The sequence below is a fragment of the Clarias gariepinus genome, chromosome 15, assembly GCF_024256425.1.
Source record: "Clarias gariepinus isolate MV-2021 ecotype Netherlands chromosome 15, CGAR_prim_01v2, whole genome shotgun sequence".
Classification (NCBI taxonomy): Eukaryota; Metazoa; Chordata; class Actinopteri; order Siluriformes; family Clariidae; genus Clarias; species Clarias gariepinus.
The window spans coordinates 22,291,408-22,318,909 of NC_071114.1; the positions used below are offsets into that span (position 1 = coordinate 22,291,408).

The window sequence follows — 27,502 nt, forward strand, 5'->3', positions numbered from 1 at the left end:
AAAAACTGCATTTTGTGTTCAATTATGTTATCTTTGACTAATAGTTAACGGTTTTTGATGAGCAGAAACATTTAAGTGTGACAAACATGCAAAAGAATAAAAAATCAGGAAGGGGGCAAATAGTTTTTCACACCACTGTATGCCTTGTTAAATCATTTCTACCAGCTGTCACTGACTGAAAAAACACAGCGCTCAGTAATTTAGAGCTCACTTCGCATAAATGTGTTGTGCTAAAATGATTGTATTGACCTTTCACCTCTAAAAAAAAAGACTTGAAACTTGTTTCTTATAAGACCTAGAACCTAGGCACCTTGCAGCCATCAGTAAATCTACATCGGAATGGATGAAAAATAGAGAATCAAGGTTTTAAAATGGCCTAGTCAAAGTCCAGACGTCAATACAGTTAAAATGCTGTGGTAGGACCAAAAGAGAGCTGTGCACAAACAAATGCTTTATTATAGGTGCAAGCTTTTGAAAGTTAAAGAAAAGGCAAGAAGAGTAAAGTTTCTCATTTAATATTCTTGCTGCCAACTGAGCCCCGCGCCGCTGAGTGAGCGCTGCTCCCCGATGTATCAATAATACAAGAGGAAGTTATTGTTCCACTGGGGGTGACACTCACAGAATTAAAAGGCTTTGTGGGGAGCCTGCGCTGTCCTTTCACTGCTTCTGCTCAGGTTTCCACTGTTGCAGACAGAGCTCAGACAGGAGAGAGATGATTATGTACGTTAGTGAAGGGCCTGATTGTGTACTCCTGGACGGGTTTTGTTTTATGACAGTTGCAGGAGACCTTCTGGCACACTTGTACGGAAAGCAGCATGCTCAAGGACGTTGTCCAAAGTTATATTCAGTAACGGGATAGTCGGACAAGTCTGACAAATAACAAAAGGTTCTTAGACTAATCATGCCAAATCAGATTCAGATATTTTGCTTTACTTTTGCTCTTGGCTGTGTAAATTATTTACTTATTAATTTTAATTTGGACAAGCAAAAATGCCTTCAGGAGCACAAGGTAATCATAATGTTATTAAACTTCATATAAGCGTTTTTAAGGTACAAAAATCTCTACAAATCTCTTTGTTATTATACAGTATCTGTGAATAGCATGTTCTCTTTTCTTGTGAACCAAACTGCAAAGTAATGCAGTTTGACATGTTACACTGATATTCACTGACATTCAGTTTCATGGCATTTATATATATAACTGCTGTGCTCTCGAGTCGAGCAGTACACATCAAATGAAATGTCACTTCTGACAAGTACCATATTGTCCTCAAGCCATATATATTCACTTGGTAAGCCTGCCAGCTGGCACATACTCAAATGATGGCGCTGAAACCTGAAGCTCTGGCTGAAGCTCTAACCGAGCTGAAGGAAGAACAGAATGAAAAAGTGACACTCTCTGGCAGGACAGAAGAGAGGAAAAGCAGGGGACATAGGCAGACTGACAGAAAGAAGTCAATATTTTATTTAAGGATCGTTTTTCAATATATTATTTTTTTTTCTTAAGTGTCTAATCTGCATTTTTTTGCTCCTGAAAATAAATGAAGAGAACAAATATGAGTACATGTAAGTATGTCCAAAACTCTGGAGTTAAATTGCAAATGTTTGTGAATTAAATGTAAATGATAAGTAATAATACATTTTTACATTTTTAATTTAACATTTTAATCCAAGAGTTAATCACATATATAATGTTATATAAATAGATTGTCAGTGAATGAACTTTAATATCACTTGTATCAGAAAACATTTACAGTAAATGTACCAAATAGTAATACATGCATAAAAGTAATGGCAACCAGTTTTACTTTAGTGAAAGTGTAATCAAGTGACTGTGGGCAGTCATTAACATTTTATATCCATTCTGCAGTGTGACACTGAGCTCCTTGAGAGTCTTAACCTAAAAGGGACTCAATAACAGGTGCTTTCTCAAAGAAGCATCGGTATGATTTCACCTGTACTGTCTTAATACCCATGAATGGCTCTCAGAATGGGGACGTTTGGGATTGTAATAGGGTTGATGGTCTTATTAATTGAAGCATCTGTCCCTTCCGAAGGTAAAAAAATGTATGTTGTGTTTATTCTACCATAGTTTGTGGTCTTTAACAAAAGTGAAGTAGACTTTACACTCAAATATCATATTACAGGGAAGGAGAAGGAAGACCAGAAAGAAGCGATTCTGAAAGAGTTGGTTGAGATATGGCGGATGGGTGGTGGCTGGTACCCACGCAGAGAACAACCCTCTTCAGAGAAAAGACAGGATGAACAAATCCATACAGTCCTAAGAGACATTGTTGGAGGTCTCAAGTCTCTAGGACTCCTGACCAAGAAATCTATTGCTTTACCATCTCTTAACAAGCCACTTGACCGGAACAGGCTGTCAGGATTTCTTTATAACATCTCAATGTATCTTCAGGAAATGAGTGCTGAACTAGATGATGATATATCTTTTAGTGATGATCATTTCTGGGAAAATGTGTTGCATTCTTTTCTCCAGTATGAAGGAAAAATGCCACTTGGAGACTGGGCTGGGAGGGTTCCTCCTAGACCAAGCTTTAGACTACAAGACCTCTTCCTCTCCCTAAGAGGCAGCCCACATTGGGATGGATTACTTGGACTTGTGCAGAGCATCCTCACTCTCATAGAACAGCAGCCACAAAGTCCTCTTCTCACATTCGTTTCACAGAACTGGAAGACCATCAGTGCCTTGCTTGACACTGCTCTACAAGCTCTTGTCAGTGGGACTTATAACCAGGCCATTGCAGGCCTCCAGGGATTTATCTGCGTACTCAAAGGGCAAAGTGGTTGTGCCTTTAACCTGAGTTGGCTGCAGCAACTCCTGACCTTCCTGGAGACTAGGAACTGGAAGCCAGTTGTGAATCTGCACCCTGCAAGTGTAGCCAATGAACACAGGGATGGTACCTTTTTGGCAGAACGTTTTAAGCCTTTTAGCATTCCACCTGAGGTTTTATCTGAGGAGAAAAATAAATCTCAAGACATGGAGAGCCTTAGCTATATGCAAGCCCTACTTCTGCAAGCCCTGTCGAAGTCAAATTTTGGGGAAAGAGCAGTACAGTTCGCTGAGCATAATCCTGCCCTCGTCCAGGGTCTCGATGGTCTGAGGCGTGGATTGCTGCACAGAGTGGGTAGCACAGTGTACAGTAATCTGAGGAGGAAGGTTTCACGTGTGACCATGGCACTGCTGGATGATCTAGGTAGCATGGCTGGTGAGCCACAGTCCACTCAACTGGGAAAATGTTCTGTAGGCAAGTATATCCTTATATTTCTAAATTTAAATGATTCATTTAATTTGACTTTTAATAAAATTATCTGTAGATTTTAATGCACAATTTCTTTACCAGTAATAAAAGTACAAAAAAATAAATCAACTTTTCATAGCTAAAACATATGGATGGATTCCTGAAATCACATTGGCCCTATTAATCATTAAGGAGATCATGATACTCTAAATCCTATGGGCTGGATAATGTACCCATCCTTTTGTTGATTTGTAACCATATACCCCTGGCATTATGTGCCGAGCTATGCTATTCCACTGAGTTAAATGGTTTAATCCTTTTTTTTATTTCATCGTTTCATGAACAACCCACAGCAGTTATCTCTGATTTGTATTAACATGCAGTCCCATGCATTCTGATTTTTACTCTCGTTCTTTCTTTCTTTTTACAAAGGTGATCTGAGACAATTGATATTATGGTAAGTTCCTTTAAAAAATATTTTTGACCGTGCATTTAACTCAGTTCTAACACTATTGTAATACATTTGATCTTATAGGGGGATTAGACATAATCTGACATGGAATGCTCAAGCCATGGGTTTCACCTCACATGGTTTACCGAGTCATCCATCTTTGATATCCTGTTCACCTTCAGAGACAAAAAAACAGAGCTCGGACCAACAACAATCATCAAAAAGGACCAGACTTATCCAGGCTCAGCCTATGGTCCATGATCAGATTGAATCAGAGCTGTCAGTCTCAGCAGAGATCCTGGAAGCAGCATGCAATGCCTCCATTCCAGGTCTCAGTGGTGTTTCAAACTTTACCGTGTTTCTCTACTGTAACCTTTTTGATGTTGATGGAGGTGATGCAACATTGGACCCGGAGGCTAGCCATGTAGTGCCTGACCTGCATGTCAGTTGTTCTAATGCGGCATGGTATCTCTCTGCTGCAGAGGAAGATTTCCTCTGGGTACATGTGTGCAGTGAATTCTTCGCACAGGATTTCAATAATACAGTATGTGCCAACTCTTCCTTCTGGCTGCAACGAGCCCATCAGGTATTAATGAGGAAAGTTTTAATGACATTCATAATTTTAAAGATTACCTTTAGGTTAATTAACAAGTATGCTGTAACTGTGTAATGTTATCAGGCTGCTGTTACCAAGGACTACTATTACCTCAACCAATCAAGTATTGACGACCTCTGCGTACAACTCTCCAGTGATGATGCTGGAAGTTCTACAAGTGTTGCAAATGGGGACTGCTTAGAGCTGCTCAGTGCTAGATCTTTCAGTGCACAAGATTTCAGGAGGTGTTTTCTGCCCAACAACTCTGCTCTTATATTAGGCTTGTGTGGCAATGTGTCACATCCAATAGCTCACACAGGCTGGGCTGCAGAATATTGCTCTAAAATCCTGAGCAAAGATTCCTACCATGACCCCAAAAATGTCCTATGTAACTTTTTAGATTGGTCTGCAGAGCATTTGGCCAACTCTGATCTGCTTGAACACTGCGGAGACACAGCAGGTCTGAGGGATTACATTTGCAAGAACATAAGTTTGTATGCCATGCTGGTTCCTAAACATCCCATACTGTTAGACTACTGCAACTCCAAACCAGAACTGACACAGGAGACCCAGTGTATTCTCCAGCAGCTGTTTAACATGCTGCCCGCCCCGTATGACTTTGACACTAATCAGCTTTGTAGAAATCCCATTCCTATTCTTCAGGAAGCTATATACAAATTAAATCATTGTGAAGGAGCAGTAGATGAACGTGTGGGCTGGCTGGCCACCGTGAGCTATGTGCTCCAAGTGTTAGATTTTGTCGTCGGGCTCTCAGCAGGACTTGAAGAAAGGGATCGAGAGGTGCGCCAGGGCCTGGGCCAAGCTATACTTTTGTCCAGACTTCTGGATAATTCCTCTTTTTGGGCAACTCTTAGACCTAATGCATCCATTAGTGTGCTTCAAACTGTTGGTGTCTTTCTCAGACAAGAGCAGAATCTTTCTCTTAAGGAAGATCTTCTCAGTTGTTTTAGTGTAAGTGCTATACAGTTATTCATTTGTAGTATAATTCTTGTGATTAATTTACCACCTTAATTCAACTGTTTTATAATTTGGTCTTATTGGTATGATCTTTTCAGCCTGTGCTTTGGGATCTCATACGAAAAGAAGACAACTCCTCTGCACTGAGATTTTTAATACAGGTAGCTACGCAAACATGACAGAAATGACACAAGACTAAGAACAGTTTAATATATTTAAAGCACTATATATAGCTAAAAGTAATATTATTGTCTAACTTTATCAGCTTTACACAGCCATACCTCTTCTTAATGTGAATTTAATTATAATGATTAATTTAAGGTTGAGGTTGAAACTGTTAGGCAGGAGGTCTAGAGGAAGACCAAAGAGGAGATTTATTCATGTAGTGAGAGAGGACATTAACTGTTGTGAGAGAAGAGGATGCAGAGGATAGGACAAGATGAAGGCAGATGATTCGCTGTGGAGACCCCTGATAGGAAACAGTTGAAAGACAAAGAAGAAAGAGAAAGAAGATCTTTAAACATGTTTCTTACTAGTTTAAAGCATTTTGTACTATTTAGTACAAACTGGCTCACAGTCTACGGTATTGTTCTTGCTGATGATCTAGGAATACCTTCAGATGCCGAGAGAAAGAATACGCACTCTTGTGTTGTCTGCTGAAAAAGATGCAGTGAAAAGATTTCTGTCTCATGTACATCAGAGCTGGGACCAGCTCCAAGTCGAAACTACACAGGTAAAACAATGCAATTTTCATCTAAATTTGTTCCACTGAGAGGGTTCTAGTTTGCTGCAAATGCATTTTTTTCTGTCTGTTAACTATTGTTAGTTTTTATTGATTCTCCTGGTGTGATTGAAAGGCTTCCCCAAAGGAAAAGGAGGCCATGGAGACTATGACTGCAGCTTTCATTCACAAATTCCCACGCGTTACGCCAGAGCTATTTGTCGACCTCTCACAGTTCATCCCGTACATGTCTGTATCTGACATAATGAATTTTCCTGCATCGCTGATCGCCAATGATACAGTGTAAGTGAGCTGTAATACCAGGCAGACATGCTGTTCATTTGCAGAATATCCGTGTTCATGCATTTGACATTCATTTAGGTTGACGGCTATTCGAGATCACAGCTCGGAGATGAAATCTCCTCAGAAACAAGCGTTCGCAAAACGTCTCCTACAGGCCAATGTAGTCGGAGATGTTTCCTCGTGGCCACCATACTTCCTCACTTCCATTCTTCCCCTCCTCCCACATCTTCCTGTCAGTCACTTCCAACAGCTGACATCCCAGCAGGTAGGTAAGCAAACATTACAGTATTTTCTGTATCTGTGAATTCCAAAAGCTTTAAGAGAAGCAAAGTAAAGTTTGAAGCCATATCTTACAGCTCAGCCCTCTGGTCGAACTGTTGGCTAATAGCAGTCTGGATGCCATAAGGGGGAGACATGTGCTTCGCATGCAGTTCAGCAAAAGGAAGAACTTCACCAGTGATACGATAACAAGGTAGTACTTTACTTTTTTAAACAGCAACGTCGAGCCATATGAAAGATAGATGAGCTGTTTTGTTTCTCTGACAGGTTAGGCATTCTAATATGCTACATGAATTCTGAGGAACTGCATCATTTCCTGTCTATACCACCCGTCTCACCTGCTCTATGGCAGCAGCTTGCACAGTGTATTTCAGATGGCCATGTCAGTGGAAACGGCAGAGTAAGCATAAGCTTCTTCTACACATGTACTGGATTTATCAGCTTTTTTTACTCTTACATTGTGTTGGTATTAAATGGATCCATTTCAATCTTTTAATAAAACTCTGTAGGCAGCACAGCAGGGCACTGGGTACTATTGCTGCCCAACAGCTACAGGGAACTCTGGGACAGGTTCATTTTTGGTGGTTGGCTACAATAAATTGCCTCTATCTGTAAATGGGTGTGTGAAAACATGTATTTGTGTGCATGGTTCACTGCAATAGACTTGTATCCCATCTAGAGTTTATTGCTTCTTCAAACCCATTCTGCCTGAGGTGGACTCCTGAAACCACTGCAAAGCTGTTACTGAGAAAAAAACGAATATAATGCATTTAGTTAACTGCCTATAAAAGACCTTCACATTTATATTACAAGAATTTTTATTCAGTGGAGCAGTTGTAAAGTGGAAAAAGTGAGACTTTTATTAAACCAAATTATAATTTTCATCCCTGTTAAACGATTTCCATCTATTTCGTTTCATGCTCCAACTTTTTCCTTGTTAAAAATGTCTCGTTCTCAATTACTGATGAAGTTTTCTCACCCATTAGCTCTCCATCCATTCCCATTCTTCCAGCAGTTCCTCTTTATGAGGCTGCAGTGGTGTGGGTCTGCGCCTGGCATTAAGAGGCTGTAAAATTGGAGTCCAGCTAGATTCATATAAACATTGCTAGGTGTTAATCCAACACTAAAGAATTGCTGTGTAGCTGACCCTGTGGTCTGCACACACAAACTATTATTTACATTAATGTCCAGAATAACGAGATGGTAAAGCTATCTATGAGTTATAAATAATGGGTATTATTTTTTTTCATTTGTGACATACACACCAATAACTGTTTTTTATTTTATCATCTCATATATTGTATATGACATGCAGTTTTTTTCTTTGTTTTGTTCCGTTATGTTATTTGCAGCTTTCCCATTGGCTGGCGCATACTCTCCAACCTCTTAATGCCAGCTCATTATCTTCTCCGGCATTGAGCTCCCTCCACGGTGTATTACCCCAACTTGGTGCATCATTTCTGCAATCATTATCCTCAAATTATTTATTGGAACTCCTCTCTCAGCCTAATATACCCACCTTCCCACCTGCACAAGTAAATACACACAGTTTTCATTAGACCTAGTAGTAGCAGATTTTATTTTGTGCAAATTTAATTAATCGTTGTCTCATCTTTCCACTACAGGCGTTCCAAATTTTAGGCAAACTATTCCAAGAAACAAATGTAAGTTGTTTTATATGCTCTAAACAACTAGAGTGTGTCAGGACCCAGAAACTTGTATTCATGTGTCTCTTCTGTTTAGATCAATGCAAACACATTATGCCGGCTAAAGCCGTTATTTCAGGGTTTAGCTCCTGCTTTCTTAAAAAACTTGATTGTACCTGACTCAATGGGAACGGCAGACTGTCAGTGCTGGAGCTCTCTGCTGAGCGACCTGCAGCCTCCACACCGTGCAATGGTGCATAGCGCACTACAACAGGTAACATCAGCACCGATATATACTTACACTGAGAAACCAAGACCTTATGAATTAAACACTTATGCAAACATATGGCACCTCAGGTCCTCAATTTAAAAAAAAGATTATAAACACCCATATCTCTTAAACCACTACATACAGTGCATCCATTGTAACACGTAAAAAACACATAAATGTATTATATAAGGAGTAACAATAAGCTGACGCAGTTTTAATCTTTGCCTTAATGTGAGCTACAGTAGCTCTTGCTTCGGATCGGACTACTCAGGCCAGTCTTCACTTCCCATGTGCATCAGTGAGCATTGGCCACCCATGACCCTGTTGCCAGTTTACCATTTTCCTTTCTTGGATCGCTCTTGTTATGTTCTGACCTCTGCATTCTGGAAACTTCCCACAAGAGCTGCAGTTTCAGAGTTGCTCTGACCCAGTTGTCTAGCCATTACAATGTGGCTCCCCTCACAGTAGCTAAATTTTCAATATCTTGTTACAATGGCGGATGGAAGTGGGTGGGATATATTAGGTAGCAGATGGACCTTTTTTCCTTAACTTTATGTGTAGGAAGCAAAAAAATGGGCGAGCATAGGGATTTGATGAGGGCCAAATTAAGATAGAGGACTGAGTCAATGCAACTCCTAAACTCTAGCTCTTGTGGGATGTTCCTGGTCTGCAGTGCTCAGGACATACCAAAAGTGATCCAAGAAAGGAAAACCGGTGAACTGGCGACAGGGTCATGGAAGGCTAAGGCTTACTGATGCACATGGGGAGCAAAAGCTGGCCCGTGTAGTCCGATCCAATAGGAGCGCTAGTTTAGATCGAATTGATGTAAAGTTTAATACTGATTGTTATGGTGGCAACCTACTCACTATTAAGAGGGTGGTCATAATGTTATAGCTTATAAAACCCCACAAACATAGAAAACCTATATACGTTGATTTAATTATGTTTTCTCTAAGCAAATATTTATTTAACATTTATGGAAGGAGTAACCAGTATCAGTCCTTGCACTTGCAAATTGATTAACTTCAAAATAGAGAAACAATCAAATACATTCATACATTTCACAGCATTAAAAGTAATTAAAATTAAATAAAAGAGCATAATGTGTACTTCTTCAATAATAACAATTGTTAAATTGCAGCTTAATTGTTGAACAAAGCAGTTTGCAAATGCCTATTTCCTTAGTAATAGACTTTCCAAGGTTTTAAAATGGTTGCATCACATTTGTATATACTCTACTTTATCATAATTAAATAGTATAACTGTGAAACTAAGTAAGCTGGTACAGGTTTGACGGTGGCTATGTCAGTATAAAAATACATGGAACGGGCAACACGACCTGATTTAATATTAATAGTGCTTACTAGACACATATGATCATGATCAAATGGTCATGTCTAATTCATGCACAGACATCGTGTTTTGGTTTCCTGTAATTACTGTAATCATCAGTCACTCTCTGCGCTAACCAATACTTCCTGGTGGTCTGAAGGTTCTGGAGCATTTGTCGACCAATAACACACTCTACCTGCACTGCCTTTTACCCTTCGTTTCCCTGAAAAAACTGGCCGCCGAGCTTGACGAACAGAAGGTCCTTCAACACATTTCTCTGTACAGAAACATGTCCTGGTCACCCCAGCAGGTGAGATCCAATTAATTTCCTGGTCCTCATAAGTAAAAAATAATAGCAAATAATTATGCTAATAATGCCACAACCTTTGCCAGCTCTTGCTGGTGGATCTGTCCACAGCTAATGACACACCTGTTTGCTCAGCTCATTGAATATGCTACAGATGAGCCTTTCAGTAAATTAATACCAAGTGCCTTTCACCTGCCATCAAGCAAATTGCATTCACTGTGTTACAATGGCTTGCATAAAAGAATATGAATTATTAATGCATTAAAGTGATTTCGTCTCAGCCAAAAGGAGTATCACATTTAATTTTGGTTGCCATCCAACTTCTCAAATTTTTCATTCAACAGGCTCAGTTGCTTTTCAGAATGATTCAGCAGACTGAAAACGTCACCCGAGAGACTGTACTGTAAGTGACATCAGTCAGCCGCATGCCTTTTAGCATTTTTTAGTATTCGGTTGCATAAATTGGTCTTGGGACTTGGCTTACACGAAATACGTTTCTGTTAAACTGCCAAGACATATCACTTTGTCCCTGTGGAACCTGTCAACTCAGAACAAATCTGAATATTGTCTGGCTTACTATATGGCTTGCTGTAGTATTGTACTGTTTGTTTCTTCTTGTTTCAGACATTTAGGCCGCATAGCAAATGGCATGAGCTGTAAGAACCTACAGCTTTGGGCCAATGAATCAGAGTTCTCTAAATTGTTACGGTTTATTACGGAATTGCCTGGTGGATTGAGGCCAGCTCTGGTGAGAATATGTGAGAGAAGTCCAAATCAACAATTCACATTCATTGGCATCAACTATTCTTCAAATTGCTATTCCAAGACTGCTTTGCTGCCAAAGCAAATTGCATTCGATTCAAGCTGACACTAATGAAGGCATGCATTTTAAATTGCCAGTAAACGGCAAATGACATGAATACACCAAAGCTACTTTTGTATCATGAAACAATTCTTTGAACTGCAAAATTTGGATTCATTTGTATATGTATTATACATATAATTAGAATTAATGTAATTAATCAGTAATTAAATCTTATCGGGTTATACAAACAAACACCTTGGTGAATAATTTTAGTTTAGTTTAATATCTGCTTTAGAAAAGATGTCAATAAAATCACATTACTAATGTTTTAACAGAGGAAATGTGTGGTAGAGGAACTTAGAAAAAGGCCAGATGTTGATCTGGATGGCTTCAACCCATCATTCACTGCAAGATTACCGTAAGTAATGTATCTAGTTTCCTGTTTCTTAATTCTTCATCAAGCCTCTGATGTCCTTTGCCTCACTCTCAGATGTTGTCTCACAGCGTGACGATGATTGAGCGTCTGTCTAACGCATCACTCTTGGCTGTCCTGAACCATGTTCGAAGACACTTTATTGATTTTCTGGAGCTTCCACGACACAAGCAGATGACCTTGGCTGAGAAAGCTATTGATGTGTTTGTAAGAAAAAAATGCTTTTGGAAACGTCTTCTCTAGATGAAATAATGTAGAGGTTATTTCTAAACTACATCAGTTATGGTACACAAAATTCTTTCACTTGTTTGGTGTAAAAGACATCTACTTTTTGTAGGGAATATATACATATATAAATAGATTTTGACACAGGTTCTTTTGTTCTTGTAACATTTTTGTTCTTTTTTTTCTCAGAAGTGGCTCATGCGCCCCGATTTTTGCAGGATAGAGCAACATTGTATATACTTATTTAACTCTATAAAACAAATCTTGGTTTGTAAGCTAGCACAGTCTGCTACTAAACTAGCACAATCTGGCAACCCCATTAACTGTTCTGTCACACAGTAAGTGGGGCTCCATTAGCTTAATTCTTCTTCCAGGACTACTTGGGCCATTACATCTGTGGAGTAAAAGAGGTACTTCCCAACAATTGCATAACAACTAGAAAGGTGAACAAGTTAATGAAACATGACCTTATATCTATCAAATAGCATATATCTATATAGAATGTGGTAATGTGATTTTGTGATGGGACATCGACAAAATTGTGCAGGTCATAACATTATGGTGAATTGCACCACTGAAAAATATTATCAGAAGAAAGTACAGTTTTTCTTACACTGAGATCTTGGAAAATGAAGTACAAAACAAGTGAAAAATAACATTGCTGATCTACAGCCTACTAATCCTCCTACAAGAAATGTAATGTCAGCAAGTCCCGCACACTTAGACTAGAGATTTATTCATACATGTTTACCGTTTTCACCAGTCCTGTGGCATATTTTTCAACATTTCTATCAGATGATTGCGGAGGACAGAATCTCCGGGGCCTCCATGGACTTGCTGGGACCCCTTCTCTTTTTCCTGGATAGGGACACGCTGTCTCAGGTGGACAGAGACGCCCTGAAGCTGCGCCTCGAGGACCTGAAACAGTACTGCATGCCCACCGATATCTTTAGAGAAATGGCTTCTCTGCTTACAGAGAGAAATATGCTAGGGTAGGTCATTTTGACCTTTATGTTAAATATGGAATAGCTGAGGTAGAATAGAAGATAACGCTCCATAAATAATGTTTAGAATCTGTTGACTGGTTGGGAGAAATGTACCAGTGGAAGCATTTTGTTATAAATATACTATATATATATGAACTGTACATAACAGTTCATTGAAGATTATTGCGTATTTTTCGACGGCTTCAGCATTGCTTTACAATGTAAAAGAAATAAAAATCAAAAATGACCATGGAGTTAGAAAGTGATTCCAAACTTTTGAGCAGTAGTGTATTTTTAAGTAATTAAAAACTACTGAATAAATTAGGCGGCATGGTGGTGTAGTAGTTAGCACTGTCGCCTTGCACCTCCAGGGTACAGCTTCGATTCCCGGCCCCATCTCTGTGTGCATAAAGTTTGCATGTTCACCCCGTGCTTGGTGGGTTTCCTCCAAGGAAATAACTCAATTTGTTTCCGATTTATAGAGAGCCAAAGTCATGGACAGTGGGAGATGTTGAGCATGTAGACCGCCTTGTGTTCACCCTGTCACCTCAAATGATACGCTCTCTGCCACTGGTAAGAAGTGAAAAAAAGACAAATGTGCCTATTAAATCTAGCTATCTATCTTTGTGCTGAGGTATGACACTGTGCTAAATGCTTTTGTTAGGATGACCTAGGTAAAGACACAGTTGAACAAGTCCTGCAAAGTCAGTGGCATTGGAAAGACACTGAGCTTGGTAAAAGTTGTGTAGACTCGAAAGGATTAAAAGACAAGATTTACAGCCTAATTCACAAAATAATTAGAGGACGGAGGTGGATCCGAAGAGGTAAGGCATGTGTAGTATCCAAAATTTGAGATAATCAATCAGATGTGATTGATATTGTCTCATGTTCAAGTGCATTAACTTTTGTCAGAGCCAATTCCGACTTGTACGGATATAAAAGGGACATTTCCCTCCGCATGGCGTTGGTATCAGCTCAATCGAATGAAGAGAAGAGAATTAAAGGAGTGTGTTGAGTTCCTGGGTCAGGATGGTTCTCTTGATGCTGAGCAGCGCTGGGCACTGTGGACAGAACTCAGACCGGTTAGTGTACCAATAATTGGCAAAACCATGAATTATAGTTTGGCCATTATTATAATCTAAGCAATTTACCTTTGCTCGAAGAAATGTCTACTGTCTATAATTTTGTTCTTTACTTTTAACAAGGCTGTGTATGTCATTTTTTAAAGGGTTTATTACTCATTAAGCCTATTATGTGCACATACTCTAAAATTGTGATCAGTGTGGACAAGGCGAGATGTGTGTGTTTTTGCAGGTTTATAAGCCAGTGAGGGCACTCAGGCCAGCGCAGATACTGGAGCTCGGATGTATCATTACTGAAATGAGTGAGCGAGAGCTGCAGGCTGTAAACTTGTCTGACTTAGCTGTGGTGGCTCATCTTGGAAGTTTTAAAGCATGGAACCCAAGAAAAGTACTTTTTATTATTATTACAAAGTTCACCTATGCTCTTTATGCTTTTTTCCAACTAACTACACTAAGCTTACTTTTTTTTCACACAATAAATGTTTTTGTGCATGTATGAGGGATGTTGCAACAACTCTGTAATGTGCAAGTAGTGTTCATAATTGGGATAGTCGGGATTCTCATTCACGCACATACAGCCTACTTGGGTGTTTGCAACATATAAATGTTTTAATGCAGCTAAGAGTGCCTCTGCGCTTGAAGTCAATCAGTTCAATTAAAGTAAATGTCAATCAGTTTTATGTTTTCAGTTCTGAGGAATTTCATAAATGAATGCCCCAAATATAACCATGTATAAAGTTTTACCCGGAATGCCTTTCTATGAATATAAAAACTATAAAATGTATTTACGGTAAACATGTGAATACGGTTGATGAACAGGATGTAAAACATACTGTATGCATATAGTTTAGGTTTGTCTAGACTATCCAGTTATTCAGTCACTTTGTTTTGTACTGTTTCAAGCTATCAAGAGTAGCAATGATTTAAAAGCTACTGCCACGTTGGATTAATGTAGTTATTGCAAAATACTGTATGTCAATCACTACACTATTTGAGCAAGTTTCATATTTTCAATCATCATCTGTACACAGCATTTATCCTCAGTGAGGCCTATATAATGATCTGGGTCAAGGTGAATTCAGAGCCTCTCCAAGGGCCTGAGCTATTAATACAACCTTAGGACATCAGGGACATTATCATTGCAGGGGACCCTTCATCTGACAAGCCCCACATTAAGTCATCTACTCATATTTTTTCCAGATGAGAGCGGCTTTACAGGGATTCCTCCAACACCGCAAAAAGAAGCCTGAAGACCTTGGAGTGGTCGAGTTGGTTTCTCTTGGCAATCTACTTTGTGGCTTCACTCCTGCAGAAATTTTTCGTCTGGACGCAATTAACCTGAGGTTAGACAAAGAATCAATTTTTAAATTCTTGACAGAGATCACACTGGTTATTTGCAATTTGATCACACATTTCTGTGATGTTTGTCAGCACGGCTGCAATGTTCCTGCGAGAGTCGTCTTTGCCGTGCTTTGAGCAGCAAGCCGCAGCTCTGACTGCACGACTCGCCAGCCCTCTGGCCTTCGGTCCTGTCAGCAGCTGGAGCGCTGAGATTTTCACTGAGATTGGGACTCTGGCAGGTAAAACATTGTGGGCCAATTTTATGTCGCATTACCAATAAATTCTGTCCGCTTAGTTAAAACAAAAACATGTACATGTCACTTTGCTGCAAAAGTCACATAATGTGCAAGGTATTTTTATTATATGTTGATTACAATCCATGTTTTTGAAGAAATCAATCAACAGCTGGATCAATCACATACAGTATGATAATTGTAGTGTTACTTTAGTGTTCATAAAATCCTCACCTACATACTTTTTTTCCATTATTTTAGTTTGTGCCAACAAACTTTTGTGTTGGCACAAACTGAAAGAATGTTTCCATCCAACAGCATTTTTTTTTTCAGAAAGAAAAATCCCACCACAAAAATCACTCACAGAATTAGCTAGGCTAAGCGGTAATGTTATTTTAACCAGAATGTTATGGCAGGATCTATGAAATAAAGCAATACTAGGTAATAGCTAGTTAAGCTTAATCAGCATCACTAACAGTGTTACATTTATTGTTTTAGGTTGAAATAAAAGGCTGTAAAAAGTCACTTTAAACCTAAATATTAAATAAAAATATTAAAAAGGCTGGGGAATCACCCTTGTGTCTTTATCACGTCCAGTTAAACTTGTGGCCGATGCTATCCTTAGAATTATGGCTAGACAAAACAAAAGCGCCTCAGTTTAAGCTAAAGATGCCTGGTCAAGATACTAAGTAGAAAATTCAACCAATACAAAGGAAGTTCCTTCTCAGTTACACTCACACCAAACATAGCTTAGTTAAAGCTTGCATCATACTCTGAAAATGAGTGAAAGTGCTTGTTTTTGCCCGAGGCAAACCTCATAATGATGTCCCTTTTTTTTCCCTTAGCTGGACTGGATGACATGGTGTTGTCATCCCTCCTGAGGGAACAAATAGAAGGGCTGACTCCATTAGCACTATCCCTGATACCCCCAAAAAAGCTGGCTGTAAGAATTTGACAGACTATCAAATTATACTTTCCCTGAGCCGGTATTACATTGTACGCCATTTGCATTAACAGCCTGTATCCAAATTTCATAGAGTCACTGTCATCTTTACAGGTGGTGTTCAGTGCACGTCAGCTGTCCTGGCTGAACTCTGAACAGGCTTCGGCTGTGACGGAAGAGCAGTGGGAAAAGCTGGATAACGAGCAAAAACAAGCTTTAAGTATGGCACTGTATGAAGGGGATGCAATGCTTGGACACAGAGGTCAGTCGGATGGCATTACTATGAATTAAACCCATGAGTGAAAAGCATTAATGGTGTGACCTCACAGATTAATAATCGAACATCCAGAAGTTACCGATAACTGCAGATAGTGAAGCGTCTTATTCCTCTTACAGTATACCACAGCCATGTGCCAATCTTTATTTACAGTTAATGTTATATATTACAGAGCACAGACATAAATACAGCTTGTCATATCACAGAGTAGTCTTAAAACTCTCTGTCTGAAAAGACTTTCCTGTTAAAAAACATTTACACTTCTGAACGTTAAAAGGCGTTTGATTGATTTTTTCATTTTCTATACTGCTTAAACTGTGCAGGGATGCTGAGGGCTATCCCAGTGGATTTAGGGCATGAGGCGGGGTACACCCTTGACAGGGCACCGATCCATGGCAGGGCATTAATGTACACACTCATTCACACACTACTGGCAATTTGGAAAGACCAATTTACCTAACCTGCCTGTCTTTGAACTGTAAGAGGAAACCGGAGTGCAAAGCCACCAAGCATACAGTAGGAAGAACATACAAAACTTCACTCACACAGACCCCAAGTGGTAATTGAACCCTCAACCCTGGAGGTGCGAGGCCCAGTGCCTCAGTGAGAACTGCTATTATAAAATCTGTTCATGTGGCACATGCATTGGACAAGTGTGATTGTGCTATTACTACAGAAGCTGTAACATTAAAACATTTGCATTTGCCTTGCAGCTGGCACTATTATCAGACCCACTGACTAATCAGAATAAAATATTAACCAGCGCTGAATATAATTTAGAGTTAGCATGTTTTTGGGTGATGTGCTCTGTTAATTGCTTAGCTGATATATGTATTGTTCTCCTGCCAAATTATCCTTCAACTGCAGTCACAAAGCTGTCCATGGTACTCATCATAGTAACAGTATGTTTGTTTCCGCAGGCAGGAACCTGGCTCCCTCAGTTCGGTTTGCTGACATCCTGACAGCATGCACACTCTTGTTACTCTGTACTCTGTTGCATTTGTTATAAACACCCACAGGAGTGATAATCTTTCATATTTATTTGCTGTACTTTATTAAATTCTTACATTTTTGATTAAAAACCAACTTTAGAAGAAAATAAGGGCTTTGATAGTGTTTTGACCTTTCATTTCTTCTTCTTTTTTCGATTACATTTACACCATCTGAACCTGTAAGGACACATACCAACTGTGCCTCTGTCCTCAGGAACACCAATCTGTGCTAATCAAGAGTGTGGGGTGGGATAATAGATTGAAATGGAAGAAATAATGAGGCATCTGCTGAACATTTTGTCTAAATCATTTATTCATCATCCATCCTTAGTAGCTACTCCATCCTGTTCAATAACACTGTGAATCTGCAGAGCACTAGGGAGAAAGCAAGAATACACAGTTCACTGAAAGGCAATATGCATGCAAACATATTCATACCTAAAATTAATTTACTGCATACGATCCACCTACAACCATGTTTAACAAGAACAGAACGAACATGGTAAAGGAACATGAAAAACTCTTCATAGAGAGTAACACAAACTCAGGATCAAACCAGGCCTCTGGAGCTAAGGCAGCAATGTGTCTAATAATATGTGTTTTATTTTCCTGTAGTCCATAATCAATGTAAATTGTAACGTAATTTACAAAGCAGTATGACTAGTTTGAAATCAGCAAGACTAGTTACTACCTGATGTACTTGTGCCAGAGTCCACTAATATGAAAGTGCTACATCGGTGTTGCTATTGTGCTAAGAATTGTCTACAACATGGATAATATTTGTTCCTGTGGTGATACTTTTCCAATTAAAGAAAATGGTTCTAATGACTACAAGTCTATTGTTATTCAGAGCCAATCAAAGGACACTTGTACGCACTGCATATACAGACGTGCAAATTTATGCATTGAAATCTGTTGCCATTATCATTTCCTTGTTTTCAGATTGGAATCTATCCATTCTTATGCGTTTTATGCATGTCTAGATGTAAAAACTATAAAGGAATTTCTAAAATATTTTTCTGATTCTTAGAGAGGCTGGATTGCTAGGCAACCTGAGGCCAGACTGTCCCAGAGGCAAATAGCTAGGAGCAGAATTATAGTTCAGTTTAATGAAAAAAAGGTCAAAATATCAACAGAGTCCTAACATGGTTTATCTTGGTTTTGGAAAGATGCGCAATTCAAAGATTTATTAAGGACAAGAAAATTCTATTCCTAGATGAGCTGTTGTTCCTAAAGACACAAAAGGACATCAACAAAGTATTTTTACAAAATGTTTTATTTTTATTTTATTTTTGTACTTTTTTTATTTATTCATGGTCTATACCGCTTATCCTGTGTACAGGGTCACGGGGGCCTGGAGCCAAGTTACAGTACACCCTGGACAGGGTGCCAATCCATCGCAATGCACACACACACACACACACACACACACACACACACACTTCAGGCAATTTGGGATTGCCAATAAACCTAATCTGCATACCTTTCGACTGTGGGAGAAAACTGGACACAGAGGAAACCCACCAAGCACGATGAGGACATGCAAACACTACGCACAAATTTCCGAGCCTGAAATTAAACTTTCGATGTTGGAGGTGCGAGGCTACAATGCTAACCACTACACCACCATGCCAACCTAGGCAACCTTTATTGCTCCAAATATTGCTAAAGCCATTTGGTGCAAACATTTAGCATAAAACCATAGATGTTTTTTTCCCCTCTCTTTTCTCTGTAATTTCTTTCTTGTCTGTGTGAACATTCAGCCATAACATTATGACCCCACACATAATATTGAGTAGGTCCCCAATTTGCCACCAAAACAGTAGTGACCTGTGGGTTCTTACACCTTTTCACTGAAAATAGCATCAACCTTTTTCTCAACTTGAGCTACAGTTGCTCTTCTACACGGGCCAGCCTTCACTCCCTATGTGCATCAGTAAGCTTTGGCCACCCATGACCCTGTCGCCAGTTTACCAGCATCAGTTTCTGTATGTCCTGAGTCTGACATACAGTGGGTGGGATATATTAGGCAGCAAGTAAACCTTTTTTTCTAAAATTGATGTGCTGGAAGCAGATAAAATTGGCAAGCATAAGGATTTGAGTAACTTTGATGAGGGCCAAATTGTGATGGCTAGAGGATTGGTTCATGGCAAATCCCAAAACTGCATCGTTGTGGGATGTTTATGGTCTGCAGTGGTCAGCACATACCAAAAGTAATCCAAGGAAGTAAATCCGCTGAACTAGTGACAGAGTCATGGGTGGTCAAGGCCTACTGGTGCACATGGGAACAAAGATTGGCCGGTGTAGTGATCCAATATGAACGCTAGTGTAGATAAAATTGATGAACGGTTAATGCTGGAAAGGTGTCAGTGCATCACTGATATGGTTACAAAAATGGGGGGAACCTACTTAATATGAGGCAGGTGGTCATAATGTTATGGCTGATCAGTCACTATATCTACAAATGCCCTTAATAGGTACTGGATAATACAGCAAAAATGTCCAACTGTAAATAAGATTTATGTTTTTAAAAGTCATCTACTTTAGGAAGAAGTGCAGCTTCTGAAACTTGACCTCTAGGGAACATTTACTTCTGACAAACCTGCAGTTCAGGATAACTCCCAAATGAATCCTTACTCCCTACACCGTGCATCTTCTACATCACATCATATGTAGTGCACTATTGATGTAAATCACTTGAAATTCGACCGAACCACAGAGAAAGCAATTATCCTTTTCTCCTGAGCTGATTGAGTCAGGTGAGTTTAGTTTGCTCTCGCATTGCGGGTATAAGGTAACTAACCTCCACCTGACTTCTACACACCGGTGAGTTTATTTAAAAATAAAAAAATAAAATACTAAAAACTTGTGTTCTCTCGTCTAACAGCTTGGTATTGATGTGAATTTAAACCACAATCGATTTCTTATCACATAAAATCTGTTTTTTGCTGCATTTAACATTTAATAATTAATAGTGTCAGAAACGAAACATCAATACACATCCAGTAGATGGCGCTACAACACAGAAACAGCTTCATTAACACTATTGGCTGTTTTTTTTTTTTATCTGCGCGTGCTCGTGTGACGTATTTCCTGAGGAGCGGCGCGTGGACCGCCTCTCCGTCCAGATCTATAGTAACTGTTGGAGGATTCTCTCATTTTTTTGTCCCATTTTTTTTGTGTTTGTTTGTTTATCGGAAACGTTTTATTTCCTTGTTTTGGGGAGTTGAATATGTCCGGACCGCGGCAATGTTAGCTTTTGGTTCAGAAGGCGAGCCGTTCCTCTTTAGCTGCGACGCGTAACGGAAAATGGATCCAAAGAAAGCTAGCTAGCTATGGCAAAGTTTGTGTGGGGTACAGTAGATAGGTAAGTGTGTGTGAGTGAGAGAGTGAATGAGTGTGTGCGAGTATGTACGTGTCTGACTGAGTGTGTGTTTGTATGTGTGTGTGTGCGTGTTGTGAAGAACCTGTCAGGAGATTTTGGACAGACAGGACAAGAGATTTGCAGTGTGTGTTGGTTTGAATTTAGCGCGAGACGTTTAAGAACAAGTGTTGGAATAAGAATAAACACACACGCGCACACCCATACACAGGGAGAGCTGTGGGGTTTTTAAACGGACGCATTGAGCACTTCTTCCTGACTATAACGGAGCTGAAACATGACGCCGTGACCAGAGAGCCAGTCTTGTTTGGGCAGCTCCTGTAAGCTGCTGCTTCATTTCTCACTTTTGCTTGGCACTCCACTCTAGTTTCGCAAGCAGCACCAGGAAATCCTTATCTCGACCGAGAAAGCAGCCTCGGTTTTTTTTTTGTTTTTTTGTTTTTACGTTTAAAAGCATTCCGCTAAACTTACAAGAGCTCTGCGTTTAATATATGTATATATTTTAAACCAGTGGATCCAAACAAGAAGAAAAAAAATTAACGCACTTGTTTTCAAACACATCAGGATCCGACAGACCAAATGTTGTCTAAGGTAAGAGTTTCTTTTCTTTTTTTTTCCCCACTGAAAAATACTGCCTTTCTGTTATTTTTCTGACAATACACACAGCTTTAACCTCTCTTACTATTAATAGCTGAAATGCAGGACAGCTATTTTTCATGAATATGGGTTAAGTAACTTAAATCTACTACTATTAATATTAACAAGTCTTTAGTCACATTTATTTATTTTTTGATCTGTTTGTTAAAACTTCATATTCGTGAACTGTCCTGCACTTGCAAAACACATTACAGTACATAGTTTAAGAATTCTTTTAATCACAATTAAATTCAATCCGTCCTTTATAAGGGACGAGTTAAACAGTTTATTATGTATACATGCTTAGTGAGAAATATCATCGCTTCAACTGTGCCACAAAGTTAAAAGAAAATAAAAGCATGCCTTGGTGGGATAGTAGATGAAGGGGGGAAAAAAAGTAAGAAAAGTCGTACTGTTTAAAGCAGGTTGAGACCCTTAAAAAAATTAATAAATAACTTAATTTTTTTTCCAGCATCATGTTAATGAAATCTGACTTGGTTTCTAGGTTTTACCTGTTTGTAAGGGACTCAAATTGTAAGCACTTAAACAAAGTAAGAGTGATGGGAATATTTTTCATGTTTTAGCATAAAAAAAAAAAATGTCTGTCGCACTCAGTTTTACTTCTGGTCCTGGAAAACAGTAAAAACTAACAAATAAGCAAAAATTACAAAAAAAGGTAGTTTAGTGTATTTATACTTCCTTTAGATTTGACAGCCCCCTTTTAGCTTTTTTTTCTACTTGTTTTTTGGTTTACAATTCCCAAACCCCCCAAACAGACTGGATTTTATTTTTTTTCACCTCCAGATCAGCTTAAGAGGCTCTGATATAAGCTCTCGCCTCAAGCTTCCTGACAGTCAGGATTTGGATGTACGTGTCAGTGCTTCTTACTAAATCGTGACTCAGTAGGAGAAACTGTATCTGGAAAAATGAGTCTAAATGTTTTTCAACACTCCTGGACTCAAGGTTGAGAGAACTTTATGCTTTGGTATTCTTTGTAACTCCGTTATCCTTGTTAAAAGTGTTCGCAGACATGTTTTGCTCTAGGCGTGCTCAGGTGATGTCACACAAATGGGGTGTACTTTAAACCTTGTGTCAACGTTTACTTTAAAAGCCTGTCTGTCTGTTAAGGACAACCTGTCTATCTGCCTTTGCCTGGGGTTCGTACAGAAGTGAGTACATTTGTTTTGGCAAAATTTTAACTCCAGGTTTGATTTGCACTGTTACATTATTACACTGCTTTTGTTTTCGGAAACATTTTGTCAAAGTCTGAGGAACTTTGTTCCATGTACTGTACAGACTTTCAGATTGGGAAGTTTAGAAAGCCTCATCTCAAGTGGAGCGGAGGGTCAGTGATATTTTAACATGCCTGCAGTAACAATATAGTAAGAGCTTTTACAGTTATAGTTCAGTGTATAGTTTGAGTATGTGGAGTTTTATGTGACTTAATGAATTCTCACCACTGATTGATTAGGAGGTATTGATTAATGTTTATTCTACCACAGAACAATGAAACTATTGAATCCAATCTAATCTTGGTCAGGAGATGTGCATTATTTTTGTAGAGCAGAAATGCTTGCAAAACAGTAACTATATATCTGTAATATAAAATGTAGCTAACATTAAAAATGGTTGTTTTAATTAATTGTTTGTCACAGATATAATGTAGTTGAGAACTTATTTACTTAGTTGAGATTGACTTGTCTCTTGGAAATTTCACAACATCATATCTACTGTTAAACCGTTAAAGTTTACAGCGTGTCATTTATTAATACATTAAACTTTTTAATCACGGATCAATATATCATGGGGGGGGGAGTGGATTCAGTTATATTACCATACTAACACTAAAGTTAATAAAAAAAAACATTTGTTATGGAAGTAAACCAGTCGATCGGCCGATCAACCTCTGATATAGATTCTGTACAAAGCACAGAAGCTTCCGAGTGGCGCAACAGAAACACGTTTTTACTGCGTTATATTATCAAAAGTCATGTGCTTAAAAGTCTTCGATCTGTCTTTTTCTTTAAACAATGTGAGCTACTTAGTCTCAAACCTACTCATTACACACGCTTTTACCAGTCTCAAAACACTGTGAATGCTAATGATTTGAAAATTGTCTGGGATAGAAGCCCTGGGTACCTGTGTGCTCATTTTCAAGTCAAGACCTCGGAGACAGTAGAGGAGGAAAAAACGTCATCATTTTAAATCTTAAATCCTGAATTTATGATCTTACAGGTAGTGCATTCTGAACTATTTACACATTTTTATCTCGTGTGGCAGGAGAAAATTATTTAAAGTTTGTTTAGAGATAGCAGTTTTAGGGAATGTCGCATTTAATTTTAAGGTAAATGTGAAGTTAGTTTGTGCTAGATTTGGCTACGAAATTGTAAATTGAAATATTAAGTAGATTTTAATGGCACACTAATAAGTGTGTTTTAAAGGAATGTACAATGATATTTGTCGAATTTTTAAATTAAAATTTTTTTATTCAAGGTTTTTAAAATTAATTATTTTATTTTAAATGATATTGGAGCATTTTCCATTTAGACTTGAAATGATATAAAAATTAAATCTTCTCTTCTCATGGGCTGATTGTAATGAAACAAAACCTACCTCAAGTTCAGCCAAATACACCTGTGAGAATTCCATTATAATTTGTTCAGTAGTTTGTGATGCATGAACAAACACACACAGAGAAAAAAAAAAAAAACACATCATGATGTGTTCTATTAATCATCTTGCATCCCCCCATATTTTTTTTTCACAAATATCTATAATGTATAGACCCCTTTTACAGTTTTATTATACATATATGTGTTATAAAGAATGGGGATATGATTCTTATAGAATTACAATTTTAATTGAATCGACACCTAGGTATCGTGATAATATTAAAAGGGGAGGTCATTTCACGCCCTAAATACGCACATTTACGCACTCGCACACTGACATCTAGGTGCAGGTTAGTGTTGCGATTCCAGAGGACTGATGAGTAAACCGGCATGAACGCAAGCAGAACCTTGAAACCTTCGCACATTCGGTAGTTCTAGACCTAATAACAAATGGATAAAAGGCTATTATACAACAGTGAATCATGTAATCATTGAGGTGCCGGCCTTTTTTTTATGTAAGGAGCCAGTGTTATTAACTTTAAGAAAGAAGAAAATGGGAGGCTTCCGAGGGAGTGGCTGTTTCACAACATTAAATAAAATTATAAATGGTAACATTTAAACGTTCTGAGTAAAGAAGGGGTGTTCAAGTCACACCAGGACTTTTATTTGGGCAGAAGAACAGAACCCAGAGAGTAAAAATTCCCTTTATTTCTCAATATAGTCCCCTGCTACACTAATGAACGTACCCCAGCATTTCACTAGTACTTCAAGGTAAAAAGATTTGTCAGTACGCCAGAGCCATGACCAGGCTGCCTGTTTCACAACTCCTTTTATGGCTTAACCATGTGCAAGTGGTGATTGTGTCAATAATTGTGTGTACAGTTCCCACAGATGGACTCATCTCTTCCGCAGATTGCTACAAGTTGATCTGTTTATAACAGCCTTCTTTAAAAACGTTTGCATCACTAGTCCCGGTTTGACTTGATGTTAGAGATAGTTGTGGTTATAAATAGTTAGAATAGTTGATCTTCTTATTCGTTTCTGTTAGAAATGCATTATTTCCCATTATTCTAGCCATTTCTATTCCTCGTCCTTTTATTCAGGTGTCTAGTCCCTTGCACACAATAGCAAATCTGGGTGGTTCAGGGCCAATGATACGCGTGTTTACTTTTGCGTCATCTTTTGAGGCAGGATGACAAACATTTATTTAGCTAATATTTACATGCCTTAGCTAGCATACAATTGATATTTTTTTAAGGTCTTTTTTTTTTTATTGCATTATACAAACACATGATTTCCATGGTAGTGGTACGTGAGTGATGCCCAGGCAAGCTGCCTTGCTTTAGTTGCATCTTTAAACACAAAGTCATAACACAAAGGGTAACACAAATTTCTGTCCGAGTTCTTTTCGGCCAAAACACAGTATTTGTGCTCATTTGTATGCCGCTCAAATGTTTGGGATCACTTTCTAACTCCATGGTTGTTGGTAACTCTAAATGAACTTCTTCTCTGCAGTAGAGCTAGATTTTGGTCTTGCTTTTCTGGGTAGGTCTTCATGAGAGACAGTTTTATCATGGCGCTCGATGAGTTTTGCAAATGCACTTAACAACACTGTTCTTGCAAGTACTATTTCAGAAAGGCGGACCTGCGCGTCCTAAAACAACTGACTGTTGTTGTTGTTGTTACATAATTACTTAATTTCGTATGTTATTTCATAGTTTTGAAATCCCCAGTATTGTTGTAGAATGTAGAAAATAAATCCCTAAACAAAAAAAAAAGAAATTTGCCCCCCCACAAAAGTGATCCCACACTTTTGAGCTGTAGTGTTTGATACAGAAATGTGTGTGCCAAACAAGCTACTTCTGAAATTTAAGCATTATGTGACCAATTTTGCTTCACGAATCATGTCTGTTAAGGTTAAGGCTTATTCATTTAAAAAAGTTAACACTGACCTTCAACTGGCTGTTTAATAGTGTCTAGGGAAATTCCAAATGTATATCAAAGATTTTAAACCATCTATGTTAGGAAAGAAAAAAAAAAACCCTAACCATAAATTGCTTCTGAGCTATCCAGTATAAAGTTTACATTAAAAGTTCAATGTTAATTTTCAGGTAGTCTGCTCTTAACTTGTGTTTGATCTTTCCTTGAATTATGAATCAGTCCATGAACAGAATTACAAACCTAAAAGGGTAATTGATTCCGTGATGTGTCATTAAAAAAAAAAAAAAAAAAAGAAATTTGAACAGCCATTTACGCATGTAGATTAATCAACAAGTAATCACAAACCTGACATTTAACATCTTATTTTATGCATCAAGTATGCAGTTTGCTAAAGCAAAAGCTCTGAAATAAAATTGCAAGGTACTTACTTAAAGTACGCTGATATAAATGCATCAAACTCTTAGACAATTTAGACCAAAATATGACAAGAAGCTATAACAGTTTAGTAGGGATGGAAATCACCTGAGACTATTTAATATAAATAATATTATTAAATTTTCATAATAATACGATTCAAATGTCAGTGTGTTAGATTTTTTTTGTCTTTTTTGTTCGACTCTGTGCTTGCTGTCACGCAAAGTTCTATGTAAGAGTGGTGCAAAAGTAGCTGCATGTTATTTCAACTAATCTCTACAGCGCAGGCATGTAATCATAGTCAGTCATGCTTTATAATCTGCTTTTTGTGATTGTTATTGTGTCCTCAAAAGGAAATAAGTGAGTCTTACTATGGTATAGAACATTTTTCTGTCACTTTCCTCATTCTAAGAAAATTCCTGTTAATGCGTTGCAGTATGTGCTTTTGTGTTCGTATTCATGCTACATGTCAAGTAGACCATACCGAGAACAGGTGGAGCCAGAGCAAACTCAAAACATGTGTTAAATATAGCCGAATGCTGTCGACATGTTCTATGTGGTTAAGGAAAAAAAAAATTCCCCCCAGCTGTATGGAATGTACATGGTTTTTTCAGTCAATGTGTAATTTTGTTAATTCAGTTTGAATTTGACCAGCAAATATTGCTAAAAACCGTAGGAGTATTTTTACTAAATGTTCATGGACAACATAAATTGTAAAAAGAAGTGTTGAATTCAGATTCTACCTAGGGCACATTAGATTTTTTGTAAGCCTTTGAATTTTTTAGTTGTAGACAAGAATCACAAACAGAATATTCGTTCCTGGACAGCTCTGGGAAAAGGAATTGCTAAGAAAAGTTGTTGAACTGTATGCTGAAGTTGGCCTAGGTTATAACATAAAAAAAAAGATTAAATAAAAGGAAAGCATACTTTCTAAATATTGAAAATGTATAACAATAGCTAAATAGGACTTGGATTGTATCTTTCATAAAAGTGTATTTGGGTAATTCTGTTGCCTTCATTTTAACATATGTGATACCTACACGCAACTGAGTAAGTT

At 38.3% G+C, this 27,502-nt stretch overlaps 2 protein-coding genes across 4 annotated transcripts in view; both read left to right on the plus strand.

Moving 5' to 3' along the window:
• The first annotated feature begins 1,971 nt into the window (after nucleotides 1-1,971).
• LOC128543201 (stereocilin) lies at nucleotides 1,972-17,789 on the plus strand. Its single transcript, XM_053513568.1, has 29 exons — nucleotides 1,972-2,057; nucleotides 2,148-3,266; nucleotides 3,693-3,717; nucleotides 3,796-4,297; nucleotides 4,391-5,278; nucleotides 5,383-5,445; nucleotides 5,892-6,017; nucleotides 6,142-6,308; nucleotides 6,387-6,573; nucleotides 6,665-6,780; nucleotides 6,855-6,987; nucleotides 7,940-8,122; nucleotides 8,213-8,251; nucleotides 8,331-8,507; nucleotides 9,997-10,146; nucleotides 10,488-10,546; nucleotides 10,768-10,891; nucleotides 11,284-11,366; nucleotides 11,453-11,582; nucleotides 12,402-12,598; nucleotides 13,075-13,165; nucleotides 13,257-13,416; nucleotides 13,505-13,674; nucleotides 13,907-14,062; nucleotides 14,875-15,017; nucleotides 15,106-15,254; nucleotides 16,094-16,191; nucleotides 16,306-16,453; nucleotides 17,389-17,789. Exons 1-29 carry the CDS (start codon nucleotides 1,979-1,981, stop codon nucleotides 17,475-17,477), a joined length of 5,751 nt encoding a protein of 1,916 aa, XP_053369543.1. The 5' UTR covers nucleotides 1,972-1,978; the 3' UTR covers nucleotides 17,478-17,789.
• Nucleotides 17,790-20,570: 2,781 nt separating this feature from the next.
• The window catches only part of furina (furin (paired basic amino acid cleaving enzyme) a), an 87,507-nt gene continuing 80,575 nt past the window's right edge, over nucleotides 20,571-27,502 (plus strand). The window contains exon 1 of one of the 3 annotated variants that reach the window (XM_053512636.1): nucleotides 20,571-21,433. The gene's annotated coding sequence lies outside the window, so the exon portion shown is untranslated. Of the gene's footprint in view, nucleotides 21,434-22,627; nucleotides 22,648-27,502 lie in introns of those variants that run through there. The other 2 variants (XM_053512637.1, XM_053512638.1) reach the window with 2 other exon arrangements.